This window comes from Gastrolobium bilobum, unplaced genomic scaffold, assembly GCF_033153095.1.
Source record: "Gastrolobium bilobum isolate Gb01-03AN ecotype WA unplaced genomic scaffold, APGP_CSIRO_Gbil_v1 utg2933, whole genome shotgun sequence".
In the NCBI taxonomy this organism is placed as follows: domain Eukaryota; kingdom Viridiplantae; phylum Streptophyta; class Magnoliopsida; order Fabales; family Fabaceae; genus Gastrolobium; species Gastrolobium bilobum.
In genome coordinates this window covers 286077-312248 of record NW_026898380.1, presented here as the reverse complement: position 1 = coordinate 312248, position 26172 = coordinate 286077, and the positions used below count along the sequence as shown (strand labels likewise).

General features: G+C 35.3%; 4 protein-coding genes across 6 annotated transcripts; 1 reads left to right on the top strand and 3 right to left on the bottom strand.

Annotated features, from left to right (window-relative positions):
- Positions 1-1180: 1180 nt before the first annotated feature.
- On the top strand, positions 1181-3673 carry LOC133315499 (putative receptor-like protein kinase At1g80870). The gene has a single exon (XM_061517135.1). It carries the CDS (start codon positions 1274-1276, stop codon positions 3407-3409), a length of 2136 nt encoding a protein of 711 aa, XP_061373119.1. The 5' UTR covers positions 1181-1273; the 3' UTR covers positions 3410-3673.
- A 2053-nt stretch (positions 3674-5726) lies between these two features.
- LOC133315516 (early nodulin-like protein 19) lies at positions 5727-6616 on the bottom strand. Its single transcript, XM_061517150.1, has 2 exons — positions 6442-6616; positions 5727-6049 (listed from the first exon to the last, which is right to left on the bottom strand). The coding sequence occupies exons 1-2, from the start codon at positions 6614-6616 to the stop codon at positions 5727-5729; spliced, it is 498 nt and encodes a 165-aa protein (XP_061373134.1).
- A 2133-nt stretch (positions 6617-8749) lies between these two features.
- On the bottom strand, positions 8750-11545 carry LOC133315524 (pentatricopeptide repeat-containing protein At1g80880, mitochondrial). Its single transcript, XM_061517157.1, has 3 exons — positions 10964-11545; positions 9046-10480; positions 8750-8932 (listed from the first exon to the last, which is right to left on the bottom strand). Exons 1-2 carry the CDS (start codon positions 11500-11502, stop codon positions 9442-9444), a joined length of 1578 nt encoding a protein of 525 aa, XP_061373141.1. The 5' UTR covers positions 11503-11545; the 3' UTR covers positions 8750-8932; positions 9046-9441.
- A 1724-nt stretch (positions 11546-13269) lies between these two features.
- Positions 13270-18134, bottom strand: LOC133315488 (magnesium transporter MRS2-1). Of its 3 annotated transcripts, none has more exons than XM_061517119.1 (7): positions 17981-18134; positions 17763-17869; positions 16306-16915; positions 14918-15046; positions 14469-14801; positions 14338-14385; positions 13270-13935 (listed from the first exon to the last, which is right to left on the bottom strand). In XM_061517119.1, the coding sequence occupies exons 3-7, from the start codon at positions 16894-16896 to the stop codon at positions 13705-13707; spliced, it is 1332 nt and encodes a 443-aa protein (XP_061373103.1). In that variant the 5' UTR covers positions 16897-16915; positions 17763-17869; positions 17981-18134; the 3' UTR covers positions 13270-13704. The 3 variants fall into 3 exon arrangements, with proteins under 3 accessions (XP_061373103.1, XP_061373104.1, XP_061373102.1); XM_061517120.1 differs by having other exon boundaries at positions 16306-16912; XM_061517118.1 differs by lacking the exons at positions 17763-17869; positions 17981-18134 and adding an exon at positions 17048-17139 and having other exon boundaries at positions 16306-16912.
- Positions 18135-26172: the final 8038 nt, after the last annotated feature.

Sequence of the window (26172 nt, the reverse complement as noted above, 5' to 3'; positions counted from 1 at the left end):
ATGATAAGAATCTGACTCTCTACCATTTGATAAAATTATACTTTATAAATGATTTTATTATAGAAAAGTCAAGTTATTCAGCCCAAGGTCAGGTCAGAACAATATCTTCAACCGTGACCCAAATAATAAGGATCACTCAATCAAAGCTTTTATATTATGTCGTGTTTTAGTGCAATATGGGACCGGTGCTGCACTTTGAGAATAATGGAAGACAAGAAATTATTGATATCCAACCATGTGAACCTGTGCAAGTGCGAAGTGTGAACCTTTGGTCAAAAATTACAATGAGAAAGGATTAAAAAATGGTAGTATATCTAGATTCTAAACCGTGCACGTGGCTGGGTCATAGCGTATAAGACAAAAAATAACTCCGCATAAGATGCTCATGTTTCAACTTTCTACCAATATCTGTAATGTATAATGATAATACTAATAATGTATGGGAAATGGTCAAGCGAGGCTCACCATTAAAAAGAAAAAAAAGAAAAGAAAAAAAAGAAGGAGTGTGATTTTCGAAGTGAGACAAAATGAGATAACTATCTCATATAAAATGAGAGTAGTATTCTCATAATGTATACTTAATTTTTTTTGAGTAAACCCAAAAGTATTCCCACCCCACGTAGGATAGGACTAATCCTCTTTCGTGGATTGAGAGGACAAGGGATTCTCCGCTACCCACAAAGTATATTTACCCGGAGTCGAACTCAAGTCCTTTAGACTCAAAGCCCAAAACCTTTGTACTCAGCACCAAACCAACTGAGCCACACCTTTCATGTTCTCATAATGTATACTTAGCACAACACAATATCACACTGAGATCCATTCATTTCATTTGTATTTTTGCATCCCTTTGAGGCTTTCCTTTTCTCCTTCAAAACTCACCTAAGAGATCTAAGACATTGCTCGCAAAACTTTCTCTGTAGTCAAAAGCACATTGGGTCCATCCATCCCCTTTTTCTAATCCTCATTTCCCCATCACGAATCTCATCATTATAAATAAATAATGATGAGAAAGGTTGGATAAAATAAGAGAAGATAGAAACCATAAATCAAGGAAAACGAGAAAAAAACAAAGCAAAAACCAAGTTAACAATAGTAGAATACAGCTCCTCTTGTGATGATTATCTAATCGTAAAGCAATCCACTTTGGATACCCCATTGGTATAACAAACAGAAAGAAATGAAAAACCAGCATGCCCATCTCCCTATTCTTCATTCACCTTTTCTTCTTCTTCTTCTTCATTAGTTCCTGTGATCAAAATTCATACACACCATGCCTTCAAGACCCTTCCCTCATACAAGTCCTAATTTTTTCACCAAAACAAGGGTCCTGTTCTTAGCACTCACCATTTCAGCTTCTGTTGTTATTTTCTGCTCAGTACTTTATTTCCTTTACCATCTTTGGCATTCTCTTGTGCACAGAGCTAAGACTATCCCCTTTGATGCAAGTGCTCCCTTGAAGCTCCAAAGATTCTCATACAAGGATTTAAAGCAAGCCACCAATGGCTTTGACACTGCCAATGTCATTGGTAAAGGTGGGTCTGGCACTGTTTTCAGTGGAGTACTTAAAGATGGGAAATTGATTGCTATCAAGCGCCTAGACACGCTGTCTTTGCAGTCAGAACGAGAGTTTCAAAATGAGCTGCAGATTCTTGGAGGGTTGAGATCGCCGTTCCTGGTGACCCTCTTGGGCTATTGTGTGGAAAAGAACAAAAGAGTGTTGGTGTATGAATATATGCCCAACAGAAGCTTGCAAGAGTCCCTCTTTGGAAATGGGTGTTTGAGTATGAGTTGGGAGAGCAGGTTTTGCATAATATTGGATGTTGCTAGAGCATTGGAGTTCTTGCACCTTGGATGTGATCCACCAGTGATCCATGGAGATATCAAGCCAAGCAATGTTCTGCTTGATGCAGAGTACCGTGGGAAGATCTCAGACTTCGGATTGTCAAGGATTAAGGTGGAGGGTGAATTTGGTTTGGACTTGTTTAGCCAGGACCTGGGGAAGAGCCAGGAGCTATGGAAAAGCCAAGAGCTTTCAGGTAATTTAACTGCAGAAACTCCGGCTATTGGTACTCCAGTTGAGAGTGTTAATGAAGTTGATTTTGCTTTAGCTTTGCAAGCCTCTTCTTCATCCAAAAATAGCAGGGCCTGTTTAAATGTTAGAGCTTTGAACTTGAATTCTTTGAATTATAACGCTAATATTGCCGGTGAAAGTGGAATTAGGACTACAAATGCAAAGGGTAAGGAGATTTCAACTTTGGATATAGGAGGGGATGATTGGAATAATAAGTTTGTTCCTTATGATGATGAGTTTTCTAGCATTGATTATAGTAAGGAGTTAACTGTTAATGCTTCTTTGGTGGATGATGATAAGGCAGATGGGAAACAATGGGGAAAGGACTGGTGGTGGAGACAGGATGGAAGTGGTGAATTATGTAGTAAAGACTATGTCACGGAGTGGATAGGGAGTCAAATTGGTCCATCAAACTCTGATTGGGATGATGGTAAGAACAATGCTCATGAGAAAGCAGAGTTGGAAAATTCAAGTCCAATAGATAAAGCCAATAATGCAAATGGACCCCAATTACAGGTGTTTGGTATAGGGAATACAGATAATGGGGTTGAGAATGAAGAATCGAGGGGAAAGAAAAACCACAAGAAGAAGCATAGGAAGATGCAAGAATGGTGGAAAGAAGAGCATCTTGCTGAATTAAGCAAGAAAACCAGCAAGCTGAAAAATCTTCAAACTAAGTGGAAGAAAGGCTTGAAAGTGCCCCATTTTGATTTGGGTAGAAGGTTTTATCTTTGCAGACGTAAGAACTTCGGAGAGGAGGATCAGAATGAGTGTGATCAAAATGGGGAGTTTAGCTTCAGAAGAGGTTGGAAGAAGAAAAGTACTCGTTCCATTGGAAGTGACATGTGGAGCGGAGATCTTTTAAGCCGCGAGCTCAGCAGCACAACTAGCATGAGAGGGACACTGTGTTATGTAGCACCAGAATATGGCGGCTGTGGATTCTTAATGGAGAAAGCTGACATTTACAGCTTTGGAGTTTTGATTCTTGTAATTGTGTCAGGTAGAAGACCATTACATGTTCTTGCATCCCCCATGAAGCTAGAGAAAGCTAATTTAATAAGCTGGTGTAGGCACTTGGCTCAAGTTGGTAACATTTTAGAACTAGTAGATGAGAGATTGAAAGATGATTACAACAAGGAACAAGCAAGCCTGTGTATCAACTTGGCACTCACCTGCATACAGAAAATTCCAGAGTTGCGGCCAGATATTGGGGATATTGTTAAGATTTTGAAGGGGGAGATGGACCTTCCACCACTTCCATTTGAGTTCTCCCCTTCTCCACCTTCCAAATTACACAGCAGATCGAGGAGAAAACAAAAGGGCACTCCAGAGTAGGCTTTGTAATGTTGAAGGTTTCTTTATAATTTATGTGCTCACCATGTTAAGATTAGGTTATGATGAGTGTAGTACGGGACAGACCATTGAATATGTTTGCATTTGGGACCTGAATACACTCATATTGTGAGATTTATGTTAAATGTATATCAGATAAATTATTTGTGCTTTTCTCCAGTAAAAGTTGCATAAACTTGATTTCATGACTCAATTTCCATGGATTGTTCTCAGTGTGCTGGCTATGTTAGAATTCTACGTTGACTGTCTCCCAGTTGCAGCTGAACTGGGTTTGGGATGGTTTTGCTTAGCTCAGCTACTTGTATCTCAGGCACAACTAATTTTTAAAAATGATACAGATTTTCTTCAAAAATTATGTTACAGTCTTAGTATTGGTTGAGTTTTTAAAAATAATACAACTTTAGCATTGACTGAATTTTCCCTGGTGGATTTTTTGGCACTGGCTGAGTTTTCCTTCTAACTCCGCCACTGCTCTTCATTGTAATAGACAAGGGCAAAAAGCTATGTTTAGTTGCATTTGTTTTAAAGAGATTAAGTTGTTTGGTAGGTTTGCCTTGACTTCTTGATAGAAACGGATCCTTACTTAACACTCAAGTTTTTCTAAGTTAGACTCTGACCTAGTTTGTTTGTTTTCCATCTTCAGAAAATGTTTACTTTTGTTGCAATTTTTACTCTTGTGAATCCTATTTGTTACATATTAAAAGCAGTGGTTCAACCGAATCAAGATCAATGTTGTCCGGTGATCAGCCAAAGCTTTTTTCTATTCATCTTGATGAAAGAACAATAAATCAATGAGGCTTGAGGTCAAGCGTACTTTCTGTTATTTATCTTTTTTTTTATTTTTAATTGGGCATTATGTAATTGACAGTGAAACTTTACTCGTGATGAGGACAAAACAATGGCACGACATCACATTCAATTTGACACCGTAAGCAACTAGAACAAAGTTTCTGTTAAGATATATAGTCCCACATTTGTTGTATGTGCAATCAATGTGGAGTTTATAAGGTCTTGGACACTCCCACCTTTTGAGCTAGCTTTTGGGGTGGTGTATCTCAAGCTTCTTTACATGGTATCAGAGCCTCGCCGTCCCTCACTTACTCTTGTGGACTTTCTTAGCACAGGTAGGATGGGCCTGTTGCATCTTCCACTCTTCAAGCCCAATGGGCTCTTGTGTGAGAGGGCGTATTGAGATATATAGTCCCACATTGGTTGTATGTGCAACTAATGTGGAGTTTATAAGGTCTTGGGCACTCCCACTCTTTGAGCTAACTTTTGAGGTGGTGTATCCCAAGGTTCTTTACAGTTTCATTGCTGCATTGGTCAGTCTGATCTTGGAAGACCCAACAACTAAGTTGGTTTTTGGGTTAACAAACAATTCTAACACCTAAATGGTTTGAAATTCGCTGATATTGATTGTTCAGTCACTTATGGCATGTTATTTTAGTCGATTCATCATGTAGTTATGGACCACAGACGTCATAATCATAGGCTAAAGTGAGTCACTATTAGAACAGCATCATTAGAGTGCTTGTTCTGCCCCTTAGTAAAGTATGCGTCATAATGCCATTTCACATATTTTTCTTTTCCATAATATTTGCATGACATACAATCATCAACTTGTCTTTAACCCCCATCAGTGACAAAGCCGGATCAAATGCCACCCAATCCAAAAATTTCGGGTATAACGTATAAGAATAATCCTAAAATGATTTGAGCCAGGGTTCGGTTTAGATAGAGACAGTTAAGCATAATGAATACTTGAATACATAAAAGCAATCATATTATTCTGATTATGTTATAGCAATCCCTGAAAAAGCATATATTGATCAAAGAAAGACCACGTAACCCACCAACCAATTGATGTCCAAATTTGCATTGCATGAATTGCATCTCTCTTTATCATTTATTATTACTGCTTCATTGGTATTAGGATTACCATTCCACTTCTTTTCATCAGCTGTGAGTAACTTCAATTACCTACAAAGGTCACAAAAACTACTACTTTTTTTGGCATCTTAATTGAGACAAGGCTCATAGACATAATCATACCCCAAACTGTAAATGGTAACCAACACTAAAAGTGAAGTAATTCAGCACTTGCCAAGCAAGTAAGGAAGTGTACATATCGCGCTTTCAAAGATGAGCAAAGCTAAAAGCAAGGGAGAATGGTCTGAATTAGATAACAAATGTGAATTTTCATTTTCATATGACACAACAAGATGCGGCCTGAATTGAGAGGAAAAGAGAAACAGTGAAACACAATCAACTCTAATGTTCAGCAGAGGGAACACGTTTGCTACATCCAACCAAACCAAACTAAAGCAGAAGACAACACTAGAGATGGTAGCCCCCATTCCAAGACCACCGGAGCAGCAGAATTTGGCGTTGAATGGTTAACAGAAGTATGAGGAGAAGGGAGAGGATGGACAAGAACAGAGACCTTCATCCCATTGAAGCATTGGCCATTGCCACAAATAAAGTAATACCTCCTGGCCTTATTCAGAGGTATGAAATCTTTGCCGCTACTCCAATTCCCAAAAGCCCCTTCTGTGGTGCAGTTGTCATAACCAGTTTGGTTCACCTCAAACACATTGTACTGGTTCTTCAGGTACCTAAATGCTATTGTATTCAACATACACAAGAAAAATCACAATCCCCCTTCAAGAAGAAGCTGAAGTAATAGTAATAGCAAAAATAATACAAGAACTAGCATTTAGCCACAAATTAACGAAAGACCAATTAAATGACTGCGTAATATTATTATGGGCGCTAAATCTTCAAGAACAATATTTGACATTTTCACTAATACTTGGGGGCTTTTTTTTAATTTAAAAAAAAACATATAATGAGAAAAAGGGTAAGCTAAATAAGCATGCCCAAAGAGGAAAGCATGTTTCTTTATGCCCAAAAAGGAAAGCATGTTTCTTTAGTCAAACAAATAAATAAGATCTGCAATGTTGAATTAGGAATGTCAAGTAAACATGAAGCAAGGTAGAAACAAAGAAACTAACAGATGAGATCTCCGACATAGAAAGTTTGGTTGTTGGCCCAGAGAGTGTAGTTGAAACCAGGGTTCCAACCACGATTTGCACCCACAATGTGGTCGGTGGCGGTTACAGTAGTGGCGACGACAGATACGAGGAGCAAGATGGCACAGATATGTTGTGGGGAGGAGGACAAGAACATGGTTGGAATTGGAACAATTAACAAGGATAAGGGAAGGGTAGTGTTGTGTTGTGCCTTTGTTTCCTCTACAGTGCACTTGGACTCAGCAAGTAGGAAATTAATTGGTGCATTGAGGCTCACCCAACACCAATTATTGTGCAAGGATCCAAAAAAGATTAACACTTGGCATTGGATACCTTTGCTGCTTCGTTGGACAGCATGTCATTGACGCATTCTCTTTTTAAATTAAACTTCCATTTGCTTTTTCTTTTCCCCTCTACCCCTTTTCTAACGGTCAGATTTTGATTAAAGGTTTTTCCTTTTATAAGGAAATGAAAAATGGAAGATAAGATTATATTAAAATTTTGCTTTTTGAAATATATTTAGTGTACAATATCATTGGCACATGACAATAATTTACATGAAGGTAGCGTTTTGAGTAAATGTACAAGAGAAATCCTAACAATAGTTTCTTAACATTACTTCTATTTTTAGGTAAAATCTCATACTTGTCCCACTAAATAATTCAGACATATTCTCTATCAGTAGGGTTAATACAATTTAACCTAATAATGAGAGAATGTTAATAAGTATTTTTCAATATACAATTTAGTCCATGAATAATGTTAATTGTGTTGTTTCGAATCTCGAAAGCTTTCGGCTAGTAGATGAATTTGTTAAAAAATTGACAACTTCACTAAGATAAACTTGTTAACAAATAAATAACAGACCAATTTGTTTAGATGAAACTTTCATGAACACTGATTAAAATATCACTGTTCATCAACTTTTTTACTTAAATGTCACGCGAACATTGTTATTTCTCAATATGCCACAGGAACAAATTCGTTACCCTGTGTAGCGAACTCGGTTTGCTGACGTGTCACATTTTTAATGAATAACAAGTATCAAATTTAAAAAAAATAATAATAAAAAAAAAAATGAAAGTCGCCTACCATGTAGGCGAACTTGGTTAAAATCAAGTTTGTGTCCACTAGAAACATGACACGTCAGCAAACCGAGTTCGCTACACCGGTCAGCGAACTTGCTCCTGTGGCAAATTAGAAAATAACATTGTTCGCGTAACATTTAGATAAAAAAGTTGGTGAACAATAACATTTTGGTCACTGTTCCAAACTTTCAAGAACGAAAGCAACACCACTAATATTATTGAAGTACGAAATGCTCCGTTGTTTTTATTGCACATGCACATCTTCTCTAGAAGAAATGCTATCTGTCTACGAAACAACGCTTCTTTCCTACGTTCATGCATCAAGATTTATTGCCCCTTAAACTGCCAATATATCTCATGCATCTTCTCTGGAATCTCAGGTATTCTTACTTGGGATTGGCTGGGCAACGTCTTAAAGCAAAGGCGCCTACTCTCCCCTGGGGAGAAGAGAAAGGAGAAGCCATCAATGCTGTGCCTATTTGAAAGAGTTATACGCTAACCCTGCGTTGCCCTGTAGGTCATGGGTGAAACTGGAATGGAGAATGCACTCCCCCAGATTTGATCTGATTTAAAAAAAGCAGCTTTTATGTCTTGTTTATTTTAAAAATATTTTTTAGAAAAGTTAAAGTTACTTAGATTTTGAAAAAAATATTGAGTTTTTGAAAAAAAATATATTTAGCTTTTGACTTCTGCTTTTTTTAAAAGTTAAAATTTTTAGCTTTTTTTTGTGTACAGATAGAACCCTTGTTCTATTTTAGGATGAGAAGGGAGGGAGGGAGCAAATGGGGCCGGACCATCCAACATAGGTGTATAAAACGAAGGATTTTATGTTTATCATGTAACATGATATAACATCACTTTCCTACACACACATTAAAGAGGTGGGGTCCACATGTTTTTCTTTCTCTTTCATCATTCCACTTTCTCTCTCTATTTTTGTGTGTGTGTTGGAAACAACACTTAAATCATGTAACATAACACTAATAAAACCCTAAAACGAATAATGTAATAGCTTTCTTGACAGAATAATGTATTATCTATGTGCATATCCACAAAATTCAGCATTGAGGAAGAGGAAAGATTAAAACAAAAGCTTGCAACTCCCTACAATATTTGGGAGTCAGCATGTACAGTTAGGATAAGTAAGTGAAATCAACCCTACAGATTCATATTTTTTGAAGTAAAGTATTAGGCTATTAGCCAACAAACACATACACAGAGCATTCTACACACACAAATACAAAAGGTTAAAAAATATCAAGCACCTATATATAATAACTTCACCACGGCAAAACTTAGGATGGATCAAGTACGAAGCACTAATTCACAGGTCCAGTCTTCTGGTCTTCTGCACCTTCAAGTCTAAATTTATCCTCCCTGAAAAACTGGTTGAAGAAAACATATTAGTTAGTTTTTATGGCATAATTTTTATATATAAATAATAGGTTGGAACAGAATGTTATTACTCATTTTCATAATTTTGACATAGACAACTAACCATCAATGGAGAACTCCCAGGAAGACACCCAACCAAAATATGAACTTCATATTTTGTTGGGTTACGAACCACAACAATCAAAACAAGGGAGTATGAGGGCTGGAGCATGCAGCAGCAACCAAAACCATCAAGCATTTATTTAAAGATCCATAACAATGGATTCCTACAATATGTTCCCATGTCTTCAGTACATCTGTTCCTGTATTGAAAATCAAAACTGACAGCAGGTTGTCAAGACTATGACAAAGTGAACTTCTCTAGAAATTCCACCATAATTAACAGTACTAGCACTGAATGCTTGTATTTACAACAGTAGAATGTAGAATGGCAAGATAAATATTGGGTGCTCTTGTTTCTCTGCTCCGAGTTGGAGAATGTCTTCTTTCTTGACTGGTCTCAATGATTTTTCCATTTCATCTTATCTTTTCTCAGAATACTCACAGTTTTATCACTATTAGCCCTTACAACATTATGTTTTCCTTCACCACCACTATCAAGTATTTCTTTTTGAAAGATCTTGTTAAGCTTTGGGTCTTCTGAACATCCATTTGAAAGCATCTCCTCATAAAAATCCCTGGCCTTTATGAACCACCTACATGTTACAAGCCCTTCAACCATTGTTTTGTAATGCATACAACTGGGCACCACATCATATGTCTTCATTTCTATCCAAATTTTCAGTGCATTTACAGGTTGCTTCAACTTTAAGAATTTTACCAGAATTATGAGAAAGGAATCCTTATTTGGACCCAAACCAGAACCTTTCATCCTGCTCAGAAATTCCAATGTTCCTTGATAATCTGTAACCTCAAAAAATGCATGGTAGGTCTCAGTGGTTGGACTGATATTCTCCTCTATCATTGTGTTTAATACTATTCTTGCCTCTGCTAGTTTACCAGCTTCACAAAGAGGGAGTATCATGGAGTTGAAGGTGGCAGAATCTGGCTGCAAACCTTGTTCTTTCATCTTATCTATAGTCTTGAGAGCTTCCTTCAAGCAATTTTCACGAGTTAAAACATGTACTAAAGAATTATAAATCTCTATCCCGGGGATCCATCCCCTTTTTTTCATCTGGTCATAGAGTCTAAGAGAGTCAAAAAGATTCCCTGCCTTTGAAAAGCAGGAAATCATGTGGCTATAGGAAGTAGCATCTGGTGTTATACAGCATTTCGACATTTCTCTCCATACTCTTTTAGCTTCATATACATCATTTGTTATATTACACCATCCATTGAGAATAATGTTAAAGCCCTCAATCTCTAGTGGGAAGAGCTTCTTATTTGCTAGCATAAACTCTTCAGCCTCTTCGACGTTTCCATATTTACAAAGAGCATTCAAAAGTGCATGGAATGCTTCCTGATCAGGAGTCAATCTGAACTTGTCCATAAAGTAGAATGTTTGAATAGCCTTGGCTGAGTTATTTGCATATGCATATCTGATTGAAATGAAATGCCACATGTGAAAAGGGGGAAAAAAATGAACTATCTGTAATCAATGTAGTTGACGTAGCACTAACAAGAATTGATGATATTTGACATCAGCACAAGAAAATATTCATTGTGCACATGAATCAGAAAAGTTTAATGGAAGGCTGGCACCAAAAATCAAATGTTATAATAGCAAGGAAAAGCATTACAATGGGCATCCTCATCAGCTAAAAGTAAGTAAAATAATTCCAATCCAACGGCAATGACTTTTTAAGATGGCCATTGGGGCATGTTATGTCCACCAAAAAGAAGTTTGAAATTGGAATTCAAACAAAAAGCAATCCAATGCATCAAAAGTGAATGTAATATTCATTCCAACAGTTCAGTTGTTCCCATTGTAATACAAGTATGAAGATGAATTTACAAATACTAATGCCATTGTATAGTTATAATTTGGTGTTTTATGATAAGGAAAAGCAATTTGATGTTACCTATCAATCATAATAAGCATAGCCCGATAGGTGGACAGAGAAGAACGATGCATATCTCGAATGATGGACCAGGCAGTGGAAAACTTTCCATGAGTTCCCAAAACCCATATCATCAAGTTGCAAACTTTCTCATCATTATCATGGCAATTCCATTTGAAGGCGAGAAATGCAGGTTTCCAATCTTCCCGCAAGGCCCAAATAGCGGAACATATCAAATCTCTATTTGCGTGGAATCCTGAAAAGTCGACACCATCTGCTTGCGGCGACAAATGGGCGACCTTTTTGAGCGATTCGAGGAATGGGGGTAGAGATGGGTCATCCAAATCGAAGTTGAAGTTGAAGGGTGCATAGTCATAAGGACACTGACTCTGAGAGTGAGAGGGTAGTGAAACTGTTTGATGCAATGCCTGAGAGAGAGAGGTAGACACATAACTATTTGCGATCCTAGTTACAGGCAGAACAAGTTGGGGACGTTTGGCAATGACATGCAACCCCCTTGAAAGGTAAAGGTAGTAGTAATGATGTAACTGTAGAGCCATTGGGAATTTCAACCTTCATCTGCTTATTTCTTATGTTTTAAGTCCTCTCTCTCTCTCCAAATTGAGTATTCAATGTCTCTCTCTCACTGTACTTCAAAAAAAAAAAAAAATCTCTCTCTCACTCATTTCCGGGCCCATCAACCGGTCAAGAACCGCGGTTTAACCGGTGATCCGGTAGATCGATTTTATAGCTCAACCCGATTTTTGAAAAAATATTTTCAAAGTTGTAGCTACTGGAATTTGAACTCGAGTCTCATGAGAATGCTCAACAACAACTTACCACTGGGCTGAGTTTGCTTGTTGGTTAATGTACACCATTTAATATATATTATCATTATTTCAAAATAGTATTTAGTGGAAATCGAACCCTTGTAATGAAGATATAAATTATAATCTTTACCACTAAACTACATTTAGTTCTTAGTTCAGTTGCACCATTTAAAATATTTATTATATTTGAATATAAAATATAAATTTATATATATCCGATTCATGCGGTTGAATCCGTGACCTACTAATTGAACCAGTGATCCATTGACCCAGTACCCTCACCAGTCGATCACCGCTCCGGGTTTACCTATGCTTCTATTGTATACTTAATATAGGTTTGGCAAATCGCATTTAGTAGACTAATCTAAAATGGTGGCATATATCTTAAGTTTCAGGGATACCATCACTTTTTTCCACTGCAAGTCTATCATCTCTCTAATTATTATTGAATTATTATTTTTTCTCTAAAAAATTTTTGAAGAAAGAGAAAAAAAAATTATGTTATAACTATATATTTTTTGAAATATATAATTATAATAAATAATAGTAAAAAAAAATCGTACAAATATCCTACCTTAAGTTTTGATACAAGTTTACGGATTCAAATTGAAAAAGTTATAAAATATTTATAAAAATAAATAAGAGATGATTAAAATATAAAAGATTATGTAATAATATTTTCCTTTCTTTCATTCTTTTAATTTTAAAATTTTTCTTTAAAAATATTTTCTCAAAATAAAAAAGAATTATTTTCCTTATTTTTTTAAAATTATCTTATTATAAACATACTTATTTTTAAAAGGGGCAGGATATACTTACTACCAAAATTTTTTATCACATTTACAACCAACCTAATCACCGTTGATTTCTGTCAATCTGACGGTTATAATTTATTGAAAATTATTGGATCGCATTTATTAATAATTATTAATTCTAATAAATTATAACCGTCATATTGACAGAATCAACGGTGATTAAGTTGATTGTAAAGGTAGTAAACTTTTTTGGTGGTAAGTATATCCTACCCTTTTTTAAAATTTATTTTTACAAAAAAGTTACATGTTACATTTTCAATTTTTGTAACCCAAAATTTAACCCGACGTAAGTTAGGTTTGTCTTCTGTTTATTCAAAAAAAAAAAATTCTATTGTATAAAAGTGCATTAGGAAGCACTATTGGTCGACAGAAAATATCAAATAGAAACAAGCTGCTAGTCAAATAATGCTTTATGTCAAAATCGAGCTGAATATTACTGAAACGGTGCCTAAGAGGAATAATAAACACTTACTGTTCTTGATCATCTGCGGAATTTAAAGAACAACGTAATTTTAATTGATATAACAGCTTTTGTACAAAAACTGTTAAAAATTGCCAAACCATCATAATTGGTGGGGGAAAAAAAAAAAAAGTAAACGAATAACTGATAAAAACACAACAAACTTTTTTTTATATATTTTTCATTCATGAATCACTTCACTAAAATGCCTTAATTCCCATTTAATACTTTTCTTTGAGGAATGATATATCAGTTGTTGGGTAGGGCGGTTAGGCACAACATCATTTGGGTCTCCTCCAAATAGGTTGTGATTGTGACAAAACATGAAATCCTCAAACATGTCCCTGTCCCTGTCCCAGGGTCCCCTAAAACATACAATACTGTTGAAAGTACTTTGTTAAGTCTGGAAAGAAGAAAAAAGAGAGGAACTAGGAAGCTGTTTTGTCAATTCAAGTATTAACTTTGTCACCATGAACAGACGTTGCTTTATCAGAATACCACAAGAAATTGCCTAAAACTGATAACAATTTGAATTGAAAGAATTGCTCTTCAGATGATATGAGCCGGCTTTTCATTCAATTATGATTGGATACAAAACGCAAAACGTCAGTACCAACAACGCAATTGCTTAATCCTCTTGACGATGGTCTAACTTTACTATAGGGGCATGAGTCTTCTGTACTTGAAGAACCAAACAAATGCACAAAATATGAAGCCTCCACATACTCCTGTTATTATAAGGACCCACTGGAATGCAGAGGGGTTATCAAATAATGGAATTTCAAAATTCATCCCGAATATTCCTGCTACCACACCAAAGATGGCAACGACAAATGTTGCAGTTGTGAGTAAAAGCTCAAACTGGATAAGCTGATTCCGCACATTATCCTGTAAGAAAAAAATCAGTTAGCTGTTCTTGATTTAATGGACTACCCATGCCCACAATCTACCCATGCCTCTCCCTCTCCCAATTGTGTGAACATGTGTGATAATTTGTGCATGTATGTATGATCAGTTATAAGCAACAAGACCATAATAGGATAACTAAAAAAACAAAAAAACAACAACTCCCCGTTAACCCGACTAGCGAGTGTGGGGTGGAGGAAATCCTTGTACGCAGCCTTACCCTTGCATAATTGCAAAGAGGCTGTTTCCTGGATTCGAACCCATGACCTTTCAGTCATGAAGGAACAGTTTTACCACTGTTCCGGTTCGCCCCCATAATAGGATAACTAAAACTGACAAAAACCTTTGGTGACTAATATGAAAAAGAAGGGAAAGAAAGCACACCAGTTGAATGTTAATGAAATCTTCTGTATCATCAATATACTCTTTCAACTGAAACAAAAAAGAGGAAACAGTAGTTGATAAAATGTGATGAAGCTAGGCAGGAAAAGGTTAATGTAGATAACACTGTTTACCGATGTCAACTTGTTTAGAGTGCTATCGATGACAACAAAGTATGCTTCTAGCAACATCTCCAGCTCTTCTATACTTTCTGTAGTGCTTTCACTACTCTTTGAGCTCTCATGTCGACTTCTAGCAATGCTCAAGCTCTTTTCAAGCTTCCGAGAATCAGGAGGTGACGAAACCGGAGAGACTGGAGCAGAAATGGATGCACCATCAACTGATCTATATCCAATCATAGACTGATCTCCATAGAATGACAACTCCATCCGCCTTTTCTTCTCAGTAAGATACATTTCAGCCATATCACCATCATCATCCATAAGCTGCTCTATTTCATCTCTAACCTGATTACATTCATCCAATAAAAGCAAATCAAAAAATAGATAATAATAAGACTCAGAAAATACGGTATTTGTCATTTGCAACTGAGAAGAAAGAAGAAAATATAAGCGAAGATCACCTTCTGAACCCTCCTAGTCAGGGCAACAAGTCTGCTTTTCAACCGGCGAACACGTTCCAAATTTAGAGTACTGATCTTTGATGTCAGTTCATCCAACAACGGATAAGCCTCAATTTCTAACTCTGCTGCCTTTTGTAAATGGCCAGAATAGAACTGAGAACTTTGCTAAATTATCAAAACCAAATGAACAAGAGTGCTAAAAAGAGAAATATCCTATGCAAGCCTATGGATCAAGAGTTCTGTTAGGATACAAAATGACAAAATTTTGTAAATTAGCACACTGTCATAGGACTTCTCATGCCACCCAATCGTAGACTTTTTCTATATATTAAAGGCCATGTAGAGGTCACATTATTGCCTTTGATGACTTTCCATCATACCTCACAACAGGTATATAGCCTCCATGCTTGACTTCCCTAGCATAAATCCAAGATGGTTCTCTGACATGTAAAATCCGTCTTAGTCAACTGACAATTACTGTTTCCCACCCTTCACACAATTATCCTAACATATAGAAACTCCCTGAGAGATGCACATATTCATGTTTAATTCCTTTTTTCTATATTTGTTTTTTCTCTATCTCATTTTTTCTGGTTGCGTAACTCATAAGTAAGAAACACCCGTACAATTTTACCATCAACAAATCACATAAGCTACATTACATATCAAATTGGAATCATCCTAAGACAAGGACACAATGGCTCTCATTGCAATTACTGCACACCCATGTGATCCTCCCATAGCTTTGTAAAGCACATAAATATGAAGTGTGGGCTTCGTAGCTCTGCCTATAAAGAAACCATGTATATATCCAAGAGCACGGATGACAAACTTGACAGAGCTAACCAATGACAAGATGACATCTGCCAGAGGTTTGCTCTACAAAAGGATGAACAACAAAGTGCTCACACTCAAGGTCACACATAGGACTAACTGCACTGGTGGAGGGGAAGACAAATTTCAAAACACTGAATCTTTTAGAGCTAATAGGAAACAAAAGCAATATTCATCTATTGTAGGTGGGAGTGGTACATATACTGGCTTTCTCTAAAATAGTGCAGCATAAGATTCTACGGACTTGGCATCCTGTTACCCCAAAAGGGCTATCTGGCCTTAATCAATAGGTACATCAAAAACAACATAAAATACGCATGGTAAGACTAATAAAATTACCTACAGGTTCACATAACCTTAATACTTCTCCCATATGGCCCAGGTTAATATTTGCAGAAATTCAATACTATTATGTGGACTATTCTACAGAAATACAAGATCTCTGTTCATAGCAACCATTTCTTCTAAAGTGAATAACTGAAGAAATAAAGAAAAACCATAATCTAAAAATCAATTGAAGTTAGCCTCTAATTTAATTATGTACTTCTACAAACCTGGGAGTCAAGAAATGTGCATGCTGCCTCCAAGGCAACTTCAAGAGCCCTGAACTCAAAAGGTAAATAATCAGGGGAAGTGTTGCTATAGACATTTTCAAAATTTCTACTTCCTCTCCTTCGGTTCATGTCAGGACCATCTGACTGCCAGACCTCGCCTACCCCAGTTGTTGTCAATCGTCGCTGTAGCTCCATCACATAGTGCAATACATAGCTATCAAGGGAATTCAAGAGAAGAACCTCATCTGCTGTAATAATACACCGTATCTGCTCTAGATTAACAACAATAGCCTTTTCCCTACCAAGGATTGTTGATGGATACACAAACAGAGGATCAAGTAGGCGAAGATCACGTGCTGGTAGATCACAACGCCGCATCATAGTAAACTTGTCTACCTCAATGGCTTGGGAGTTTCCAGATGTGTCAACACGAATCCAAGATCGGAGACCTTGGCCTCGCTTCTTTAGCCCCAGAACATCCACTCCCTGAAAAGGTTGCCTTCCCGAGGCAGATGGTCTATTGGCAACCTCTTTTAGGTTAAAAGCTGATGCAGGTTTTGGTGGGAGTAGCCGCTCTTTGAGATCTGCCATTATCAAGGTTCGCCAACTGCTGAAAGCATATATGAGGTAAGAGCATTAGCCACCTTAGCACTTGATTGATTCCAATAGCATTTAACAAAATCACAATATGATACCTATAAATCTATATAGACACATAGTATCAATCTCTCAAGTCTCAAACATACTTGTGGCCCCAATAGATGAACCATGCATATATTACAAATCTCCCATTATATATTCAGTGGCATCATGATCTGAAGAATGATAAAAGTCCCAGACAACTGCAAGATCATGGGAGGACGAGGACCATGTCCATATGGGCCCCTCTCACAAGCTTGCTTTGGCCACACCATAACTACACAATGGTCTTTACTTATCAATATCATTATGTATGCATCTTAAAATGATTGTGATCGTCCAAGTTACTAAGGATCTAACAATTCGATACACTAGACTATAATTATCAACTTCTTCTAAAAGGGCAGATTGGTGCTATAAAGTTCCCCCTATGTGCAAGACCATGGAACTTGACCTAGCATTTGCAAGAGGATGATTACAAGGCTGACACAAACTGCTGTGCCAAATTCCCCTTCAATTATCAACTTCTTCTATCAAAAAGAAAAAGCCAGGTTTTCGAAAAACTACAAGCCCAAGCACCAGATACTGTAGGAATATACGCATACATACAAATTAGAAACCCAGCAATGCATTTGTGCTAATATAATTCACCCAACAATAAAAGAAGAAAAAAAAAATCACGTCTTTTAAAGAATAAGACAAATTCTTCACTCAGCGAAGTATAATTCCCCCAAAAATTAAATTCAACAAAAATAAATTCAATCAAGTGCACTTTGTCAATATATAAAACCTGCATGGAATTGTACAAACATTCATACCTCCAGAGGAAAAAAAATCCCGGTGTTCTTCAACCGAAAATCAGATAATATCGGGAGTTTGCATTAAGTCCGATGTGGGTATCTCAAATTATGCGATTAACACAACTCTGCCACCAAAAAGGAATCATATTTACCAAAACAATTCAAAACAAAGGAAGAAAAAGATAGAGAGAGAGAGAGGATTAAAACCCTTGACTTAGAGTAAATAAAAAGAATACCTGAGAGAGACTATAGTATGATTGATTGCCGCCGAATTATAAAGGTAAAAACTTCAGTCCGAAGTCCGTACTCTTTCTCTGGCTGTGGAGTTCGTCAGTCACACACACTGCAGTGCACAGAAAAAAACTAAAACACCAAAAAGAAAAAACTAAAACATAGGACTCTCATAGTCTGGTGATAATTTATGAACATTAATTAATATAAAGTTGTGTTACTTTCAATCGAGAGAAATAAATAGATAAACGAGGAGAGAAAGCAAATAGGAAAAAAAATATAAAAAGTGGCTCAAAGTGAAATGACACAAGTTGTGTGAGTTGTTAAAAAGACAAATACTTTTCCGTTAATTAATTCTTCACAAATAATTAACTGTATCTATTACTTCATGCAAACATTTATAGCACATGACTCTTATAATTTAACATAATTTAAGCTGAATCATTGTTGATAAGGAAAAAAATATTGAAAAGAAGAAACGAAATTAAAATAAGAGATTAATTTTAGCCTATTATTTTATGAGATATGTTATATTTATTATTATTTTTTCTTATCACTAAATCTTAATTGTTGATTTTCGTCAATTTAACGGTTATAATTATTAATAATTAATTAATAAATATGATCCGACAAATTATAACTGTTAGATTGACGAAAATCAACAACTAAGATTTAGTAGTAATAAATGGTAAGAAAAAAAAGTGGTAAGTATAACTTCCCTCTTATTTTGTAAAAAAACCTTCAAATTAATAATTGCATAAAATATCAAACTCATTAAATGATACAATAAAAAATCTGTATAAATTTTTTTAATAATAATAATAATACATTAAAAAATTCAAAAAATAAATATTGTTAAGAGAAATATGTGATATATATAGGGCTTATCGTTTATCAAGCTGTTTGAGATAATTTTATCTCCGACTACTAAATCATAACCGTACAAAGATTGATCAATGGTGATAAAGGAAGAGAGAAAAAGAGAATCATAATCATTCAAAGGTGAATCAATTAATATAAGAAAATAAATAAACAAAACGACGTAGTTTTGGGATGACCGAAGATAAACTTATCTCAAACTGCTTGAGAAATATTTTTTCCTATATATATATATATATATATATATATATATATATATATATATATATATATATATAAATATGGCTTATCTTTTCTCCTGATGGGACCTCCTTGACATCTAAGAAAGGAAAAGGGTTTTCTTGAGAGTTTATTGCGAGTTGAGTTGATGTACGATATGATAATGTATTATATATTGTGTTTATTCTGCTGTGATACATATGAAGCAAACTTTAGGGCGGAGGGATCCTCCAAGCATCCTTAATTTACAGAGATTTATATTTCATCTTGTGAAGATAAAGTTATCTCCAACAATCCCAAAATAACGTAGTTGAGTTTTGGTAAAATTCATATAACAAAAAAATCCCTAAAATGTCCTTTATTAATTCTATCAATTCTCAAAACAACATAGTTTTGGAATTGATAGAGATAACCAGTGACGGAGCCATTTACTAAAGTGATGCCTTGACACTAGCTAAATTTTAAAAATGGTACAAATTTTCTTTAAAAATTATGATACAACCTTAGCACTAATTGAGTTTTTAAAAATAATACAACTTTGACACCGACTGAATTCTACCTGGTTGAATCTTCTGGCACCAAGTGACTTTTACTTCTAGCTCCACTAGTGAGATAACTTTATATTATATGGCAAGAGAGACACTTCTTATATATATATATATGGGACAGGATCCTTTGACACTGATGTCAAAGTAAAAAGTTTGACACCAAATCATGACCGTCGATTTATGCCAATCTGATAGTTATAATTTATTGAGTCAAACTTATTAATTAATTAGTCATTCATAATAAATATAACCGTCGATTAACGAAAATCAATAATTAAAATTTGGTGTCAAACTTCTAAGCTTGATATCGGTGTCAAAAGATATTATCCCTAATTTCTATCTACTAAGATGAGTTTAACTCTTATTTAAACTCTCACACATTTAAGTGTAAAATTTTACATATAAAATGTTGAGCTATAGATAAATATTATCCTAACTCTATTATTTTTTATTGTTATTGTGCACATTCATCTCTTCTTTGAATTTTTTTTTTAAGTGATCTAAGTCTATGGTGATCCTTTCATTAAGGAAGTGAAATTTGGAGGGAAAAAAAAATTCCTCTCGCTTTTCTCCGTCCATTGAGTGGAATGTGTTCTGGAATGATAGATAATGATAGATAAATCTGTTATTTCTGTTATTTTCTGTTATTTTACTTTTCCCAACTGCTATATATAGCAGCACTCATGTATCCTTTGTAATCAATCAATACAATAATATTTCATTCAATCTCCTTCTTCTATTTCTATTTTCTCTCTTCACACCGTGTGTGATTTCCTCTTCTCTTTAAGCATCAAGGTCTGATACCTCACATGGTATCAGAGCTAGCAATGATCCATGGAGTCTCCTCAATCATCACCAAGATCTTCTACAAGCTCTGAAAATGCAAAATCAGTCAAGCTCATTATGAAATCTTTCTCAAATCCAATTGCAAACAAACTTGATGAAGACAACTTTCTTCCTTGGGAGCAACTGGCTCTTGCTTCAATCCATGGCCATAACCTGCAGGATCATCTCAGCGAAGAAAAGATCCCCACCATTTTTTCAACTCAAGCAGATAAAGAAAGTGGAAAAGAATCAGAAGACTATGCAACCTGGCATCAGCAAGATCATCTTCTTGTGTCCTGGCTGCTCTCTTCCATGAACATATCATTCAAGAACAGAATGGTAGGATGCAAATTTGCTCATGAAATCTGGACAAGGCTGCAAGTGTACTTTGCTTCCCATACATAGGCAAAGGTTAAACAATTGAAAAACCAATTGAAAAACATCAAGAAAAAGGGGCCAGCATCAGAATATCTTCTTCAAATCAAGAAGATCATTGATTCTTTGGGAGCTGTAGGCTCACCATTAACTGATGCAGAATATTCAGAAGCTATTATTGATGGTTGAGTGAAGAGTACACTCCATTAATCACTTCTGCAATGTCAAGATCCCCACCCTTTTCCATAATTGAGTTGGAAGCCTTTCTTCTTGCTCAAGAAGAAATGCTCGAAAAATTCAAGAAGACTGATCCTGTTCCCATTCAGGAAAATGTCACACAAACTAATGTACAGCAGGAAAACATGTTCAACAATAATGAAGGCAGATCCTTTGGAGGAAGAAGAGGCAGAGGAGGCCGCGGCTTTAGAGGTGGAAGATCACAAAGTCAACCTTGGAATTCTTGGAATCAAAATCGGTTGCAATCCCAAATCTGTGGAAGGTTAGGACACCCTGCCTTGAAATGTTTTTACAGGTTTGATTCCAACTACCAACAATCATCACAAAATACTCAGAATCAACAACCTCCTCCACCTCCACCTCATTCATTCCACAACCCCAAGGCATATATGGCAGGACCTGCATCACTCACTGACAACTCTTGGTATCCAGATTCTGGTACCACTTATCACCTCACCAATGATCTTGGTAATCTCTCTTCCAACTCTGAGTATAATGGCTCTGAGCAAGTTCATATTGGAAATGGTGCAGGTATACATATTCATCATGTTGGCAATTCTTTTTTAACCTCATCTGCATCTCCTTTTCTCTTTAAACTTGATAATCTGCTACATGTACCTTCCATAACCAAAAATTTAATTAGTGTGTCTCAATTTGCTAGAGATAACAAAGTCTATTTTGAATTTTTTTCTTGATTATCGCCTTGTAAAATCTCAAGTCACTAAGGACATTGTCCTCAAAGGCAAGCTTAAAGATGGTCTCTATCAATTTTCGAATGTATTAGTTAATAAAAGCTCATCTGTTCCTACACCCCCTATAGCTTTGTATTCTAAACATGTTTCTTTTGATCTATGGCACAAACGATTAGGCCATGCTAGCTCCAAAATTGTTACATTTGTATTACAACAATGTAATCTTCCTGTTTTTGATAATAAAACCACAATGACTAATTCTGTTTGTGAAGCCTGCTGCTTAGGCAAAATTCATCAATTACCGCACTTTACTTCTACCACCACTTATGCTGCTCCTCTTGATCTCATTTTTTCGGATATATGGGGACTGTAAGAACCTGCACCGTTAATTTAAGAAGTTAATTAATTAATTATGTGAAATTAGGAAATAATTCCATAATTTACCCTAATAATTATTATGAGGCTTTAATAATTATAGTAAGTGATTAAGAATGCTGAAAGTCGATTTTCGGAAGAAAAGTGCAGATACCGGTTCTGCTAGTCGGTATAAATGCGTACCGAAAAAGTATCCCGAAAAATTATGATAAGTGCATGATAATTACTAGAATAATATATAGGACTTGTAAAACGAGTTTCAAGTCAAAATAATAAGAACTGGTGCCAGAAACTGGTATTGGCTATCAAAAGCGCGTACCGAAAAGGTGCTCGGAAATATATAAGAAAAATATGATAATTCTTATAAAATTGAGTAGGTTAAGAATCCTGAGTTTGAGATTAAAATACTAAGCGTAGCAATTAAAGTTAATACTATGTGTTAATTAGTTAAGTGATTATATAAGCTTAGTGCACATGATCCTAGGTCATAAATTGCTGCCTCCTACGTGAGTTTTGCTGAGTCTTGAGTCAGCCACCATCTTGCTTCGTTGTAAATTGTAATTGAGATTCAGATTGGCAGTATGATTAGTTGTAAATATAAAAAAGTAAATTGTAAATTGTAAATTGTTTCGTTGATCAGAATTCAAAGTAAAAAAGTACAGAGTGCATTAACTCCTTTGTTATTTAACATAATCTTATATTCTAAAGGAATCTCATTCTTTGTCAAGTTTGTCAACGTTAGGAATATTAACAAGCCAAGTCGATCCGAGTTTTGCTCTTAAAAAGCTAAGTCTGTATTTAAATGAGTCAGCTTGACCAAGTCTGTTATCTGTTATAAATATAATTATTGGCCTGTGACCTGTCTTATTTACAAAAAATAAAAGTCTGGTTTAGCCTGTTAGCCTGTTTTAAAAAAATAAGACGATAATTTTTTATTTTTTTTTGGTAAGCAAGACGATAAAAATTTATCCAAACATAATATATAATCAATAATACTAGTAATTCCATAAATATTCATAAATTTAAGGTATATCCAAACAACATAATATAGAACAAAATCATTCAAAAACTCTGTTTAATCAATAAAATGGGATGAAATGGATTAAGGAAAAAGAGAGGACTATTACAAGTAGTATAAAAATTAAAATAAAAATTAAAAATAATATATTAGGTCGGTCTGAGAGGCTCTAAGACCGAGCTTTTGAATTGAAGCCTGAGGCCTTTTTATTAAACGAGTTTTTATACAAGTTCAAGCCTGGTGCCAACAACAATTTTAGACATGTAAGCTCAAGCCTTCACGAGCCGAGCCAAAAGCCCCTGACAGGCCCCTGGCTCGTTTAGCACCCCTAGTTGACGTGTCTCTTTCTCCTTCACTTTCAATTTTGTGTTCAGACTACAAAATATTTAAAATCTTTCCTTCTTTGGTAAAAATGAATAAATAGAAAAATAAAAAATAAAATCGAATTTGTAATTTAAATCAATGAAGGAGATATGTTAACAATTGTGGATGGCAGACAGCTCATTTAATGTACCTCTACTTTCTACATTGAAATCTCCAAATTAATAATATCTCACTGCTTTCTGAAATATTCATTTTCAAATTTTAATTTTAAATTTTAAATTTGATTTTTAAATTCTGAATAGTGGTGGGAAGGAATTGTTAAAAAATTCTACATTGGATTTGTTAAAAAATTTAAAAAATACATCTGCTTCCGTGTATAAAATAGGAACGCTTGGGAAGGATTTTTCCTTTGTTGCTTCTGTCGATTTTTTCTTTTTTTGCTGCTGCCGAATATCAGCATTTCGCGAATTGCCTTCTCAACAAAATCGCTTCTTGCCTTTTTTTTTTGTCTTCCCAAACAATACGTTTTCAAAATATGATTTTTTGAAGGATGTTAATCCTACCAAGGAGGATTGAAGGATTAAGGTTAAGGTAGTTCGGGCTTGAAAAGTTCCTAATTTTCAACGTAAAGATTTTGACGACAATGTTGAAATGGTTTTATTGGATGAACAAGTAGTTGTATGCGTTTTTTAAATATTTTAAAATCTTCCGTCTTTGTTCTGATCACTTTAGTTAATGTTATTGATGTACTTTGGTTGCGCTTTATTGTAGGGTGGTAGGATCCACGCCACTATCAAAGGTTCTTTGCAGGTGCGGAAGAAAATCCATGAAGGAGAGTGCTATTTTATAAAAAAAATTGGAGTTGGATTCAATAGCAATATTTTCAGGTCAACCAAGCATCAATATCGTTTGTCTTTCAACTTAAGGACTGATGTTAAATCGATTGTTGATTCTAATCTTTCTGCGAGTGGATTTGATTTTGTTGATTATGACATCATTGAGAAAGAATCATTTGACTCTCCTTATTTAGTAGGTAATATATTTTTCCTTACTGATGTTCATTATTTAATTATTGCATTTTTTATGACAAACTCATTGCTGCCCTCTTTGTTTTTTAGACGTCATTGGTTTACTCTTAGGAATGGGAAGTTGGTGATCATGTAGTTTCTGGTAGAAAAACCAAAATGGTTGTGTTGGAGCTTGACAACCTGAGGTATTTAAAATGTTAGAGTAAAATAAAATAATTTTGTTGCCGCTCTGTTAGCTTATATGTTTCGTGTATAACGTTGTTCTTGCTGCAACTCATATGTAGGGGTCACAAGCTGGAGTGCACTTTGTGGGAGCATTATGTGGATGAGGTGCAATTTCTTTTGGCAAACAACGACACTCCTCATAACGTCATAATATTTCAACTGGGAAGGATAAAATGTTTTAGGTGTATGGTTTTTCCCAAACGAAACGTTATTTGATTTTTAGCTTCTATATTATGTTTTTATTCGATTTTTTTATTCGATAGGTAAGATCGGTTTAACGAATACAAAATATACAACAAGGATTGTCATAGATTCGAAGGTGCCAGAGATCATTGAGTTCAAAAAATGGTGTGTTTATTATTCTTAAACTTATGTGTCACGTTTATTCAGGTTATTCACTTATAGTGCTATAAATTTTTGCTTTATAGTCTTTCCGCTGATGGTGTGGAAAGTAGTCTGAGGTTCACTCAGTTGTCTACTTAGTCCTCATATTCTTTCGAAAATGATTTTCTTAAGGAGACTGAAAAAAGTCTACCAATGATGTGAAGCTTTGTGGTGAGGTAAATATTGAAGTCTGTTTGATGCTTTTATTTATTTATATCAAGTATGTATTGATGATGTTTCTTTTTTACCTGCGATGGCTATATTTAAGGTTACGACGTACATCACGTATGGGACTATAAAATCCATTGAGAGCAAATAAAACTTGTGGTACAAGTCTTGCAAGAAATGTCCATTTTTCGTTTTTGAGGATTTTGAGAAGTGGTGCTGTAAGAACTGCCAAAATATTGGGAAGATTATTATCCAAGGTAATATATTGTTCTTGGTTTATAAATTGTCTTTAATCCGGATCCTTAATATTTGTTGCTGATGTACAATTTTGCAAAATGATAGATTTAGTGTTCAAGTCAGAGTTGTGGATAACATAGATTCTGCATCATTTCTTCTGTTTGATCGAGACTGTGTTTCTTTGTTGGGAATGAGCGTTGGTGAATTGCGCGAGCTGCATTTCAAGAGGGTTTGTATTATCATTCCTGTGAAATAGTGAACCTATATATTTTGTCATTTTTTGCACACTGTTTGCGCTATAGTTGTTATAACGTTTTGTGCCCTGTTTATTTATTTATTTTTTTAGGGTGCGGATTTGGATCAATTTCCAGAAGAACTAAATGTTCTGAATGAGAAGTCAATGCTATTTAAACTTAATGTGAAGCAAAAGGATTTGAACTCATACAGTGAGCCAAAATATCAAGTTTCTAAATTTATATTAGCGAAGAAATAATTTCAGCATTCCTTAAGTTTCTAATCAACCCAAATGTATGCTGCTTATTTATTTCTGGGAGATATCCAGTTTTCTTATTCATTTTGTTGACTGTTGTTGGTTGTTGTATATCACAGGATGAAGCAAATTTCAATAATGCTCGCGAAAATGAAATTGTATCGTCAGAACAA

What these genes read in the sequence shown, in the direction of transcription:
- LOC133315516 (XM_061517150.1), bottom strand. Translation starts at nt 6,616, where the DNA reads ATGTTCTTGTCCTCCTCCCCACAACATATCTGTGCCATCTTGCTCCTC. An exon ending in CTATGTCGGAGATCTCATCT is followed by an intron (nt 6,050 to 6,441) that starts GTTAGTTTCTTT and finishes TGAATACAATAG; the next exon opens with CATTTAGGTACCTGAAGAAC.
- LOC133315488 (XM_061517118.1), bottom strand. Translation starts at nt 17,079, where the DNA reads ATGCATGGTTCATCTATTGGGGCCACAAGTAT. An exon ending in TGACTAGGAGGGTTCAGAAG is followed by an intron (nt 14,802 to 14,917) that starts GTGATCTTCGCT and finishes GAATGTAATCAG; the next exon opens with GTTAGAGATGAAATAGAGCA. An exon ending in ATTTCATTAACATTCAACTG is followed by an intron (nt 13,936 to 14,337) that starts GTGTGCTTTCTT and finishes TTTTTCTTACAG; the next exon opens with GATAATGTGCGGAATCAGCT.
- LOC133315524 (XM_061517157.1), bottom strand. Translation starts at nt 11,502, where the DNA reads ATGGCTCTACAGTTACATCATTACTACTACCTTTACCTTTCAAGGGGG. An exon ending in ATGCTTATTATGATTGATAG is followed by an intron (nt 10,481 to 10,963) that starts GTAACATCAAAT and finishes CATTTCAATCAG; the next exon opens with ATATGCATATGCAAATAACT.
- LOC133315499 (XM_061517135.1), top strand. Translation starts at nt 1,274, where the DNA reads ATGCCTTCAAGACCCTTCCCTCATACAAGTCCTAATTTTTTCACCAAA.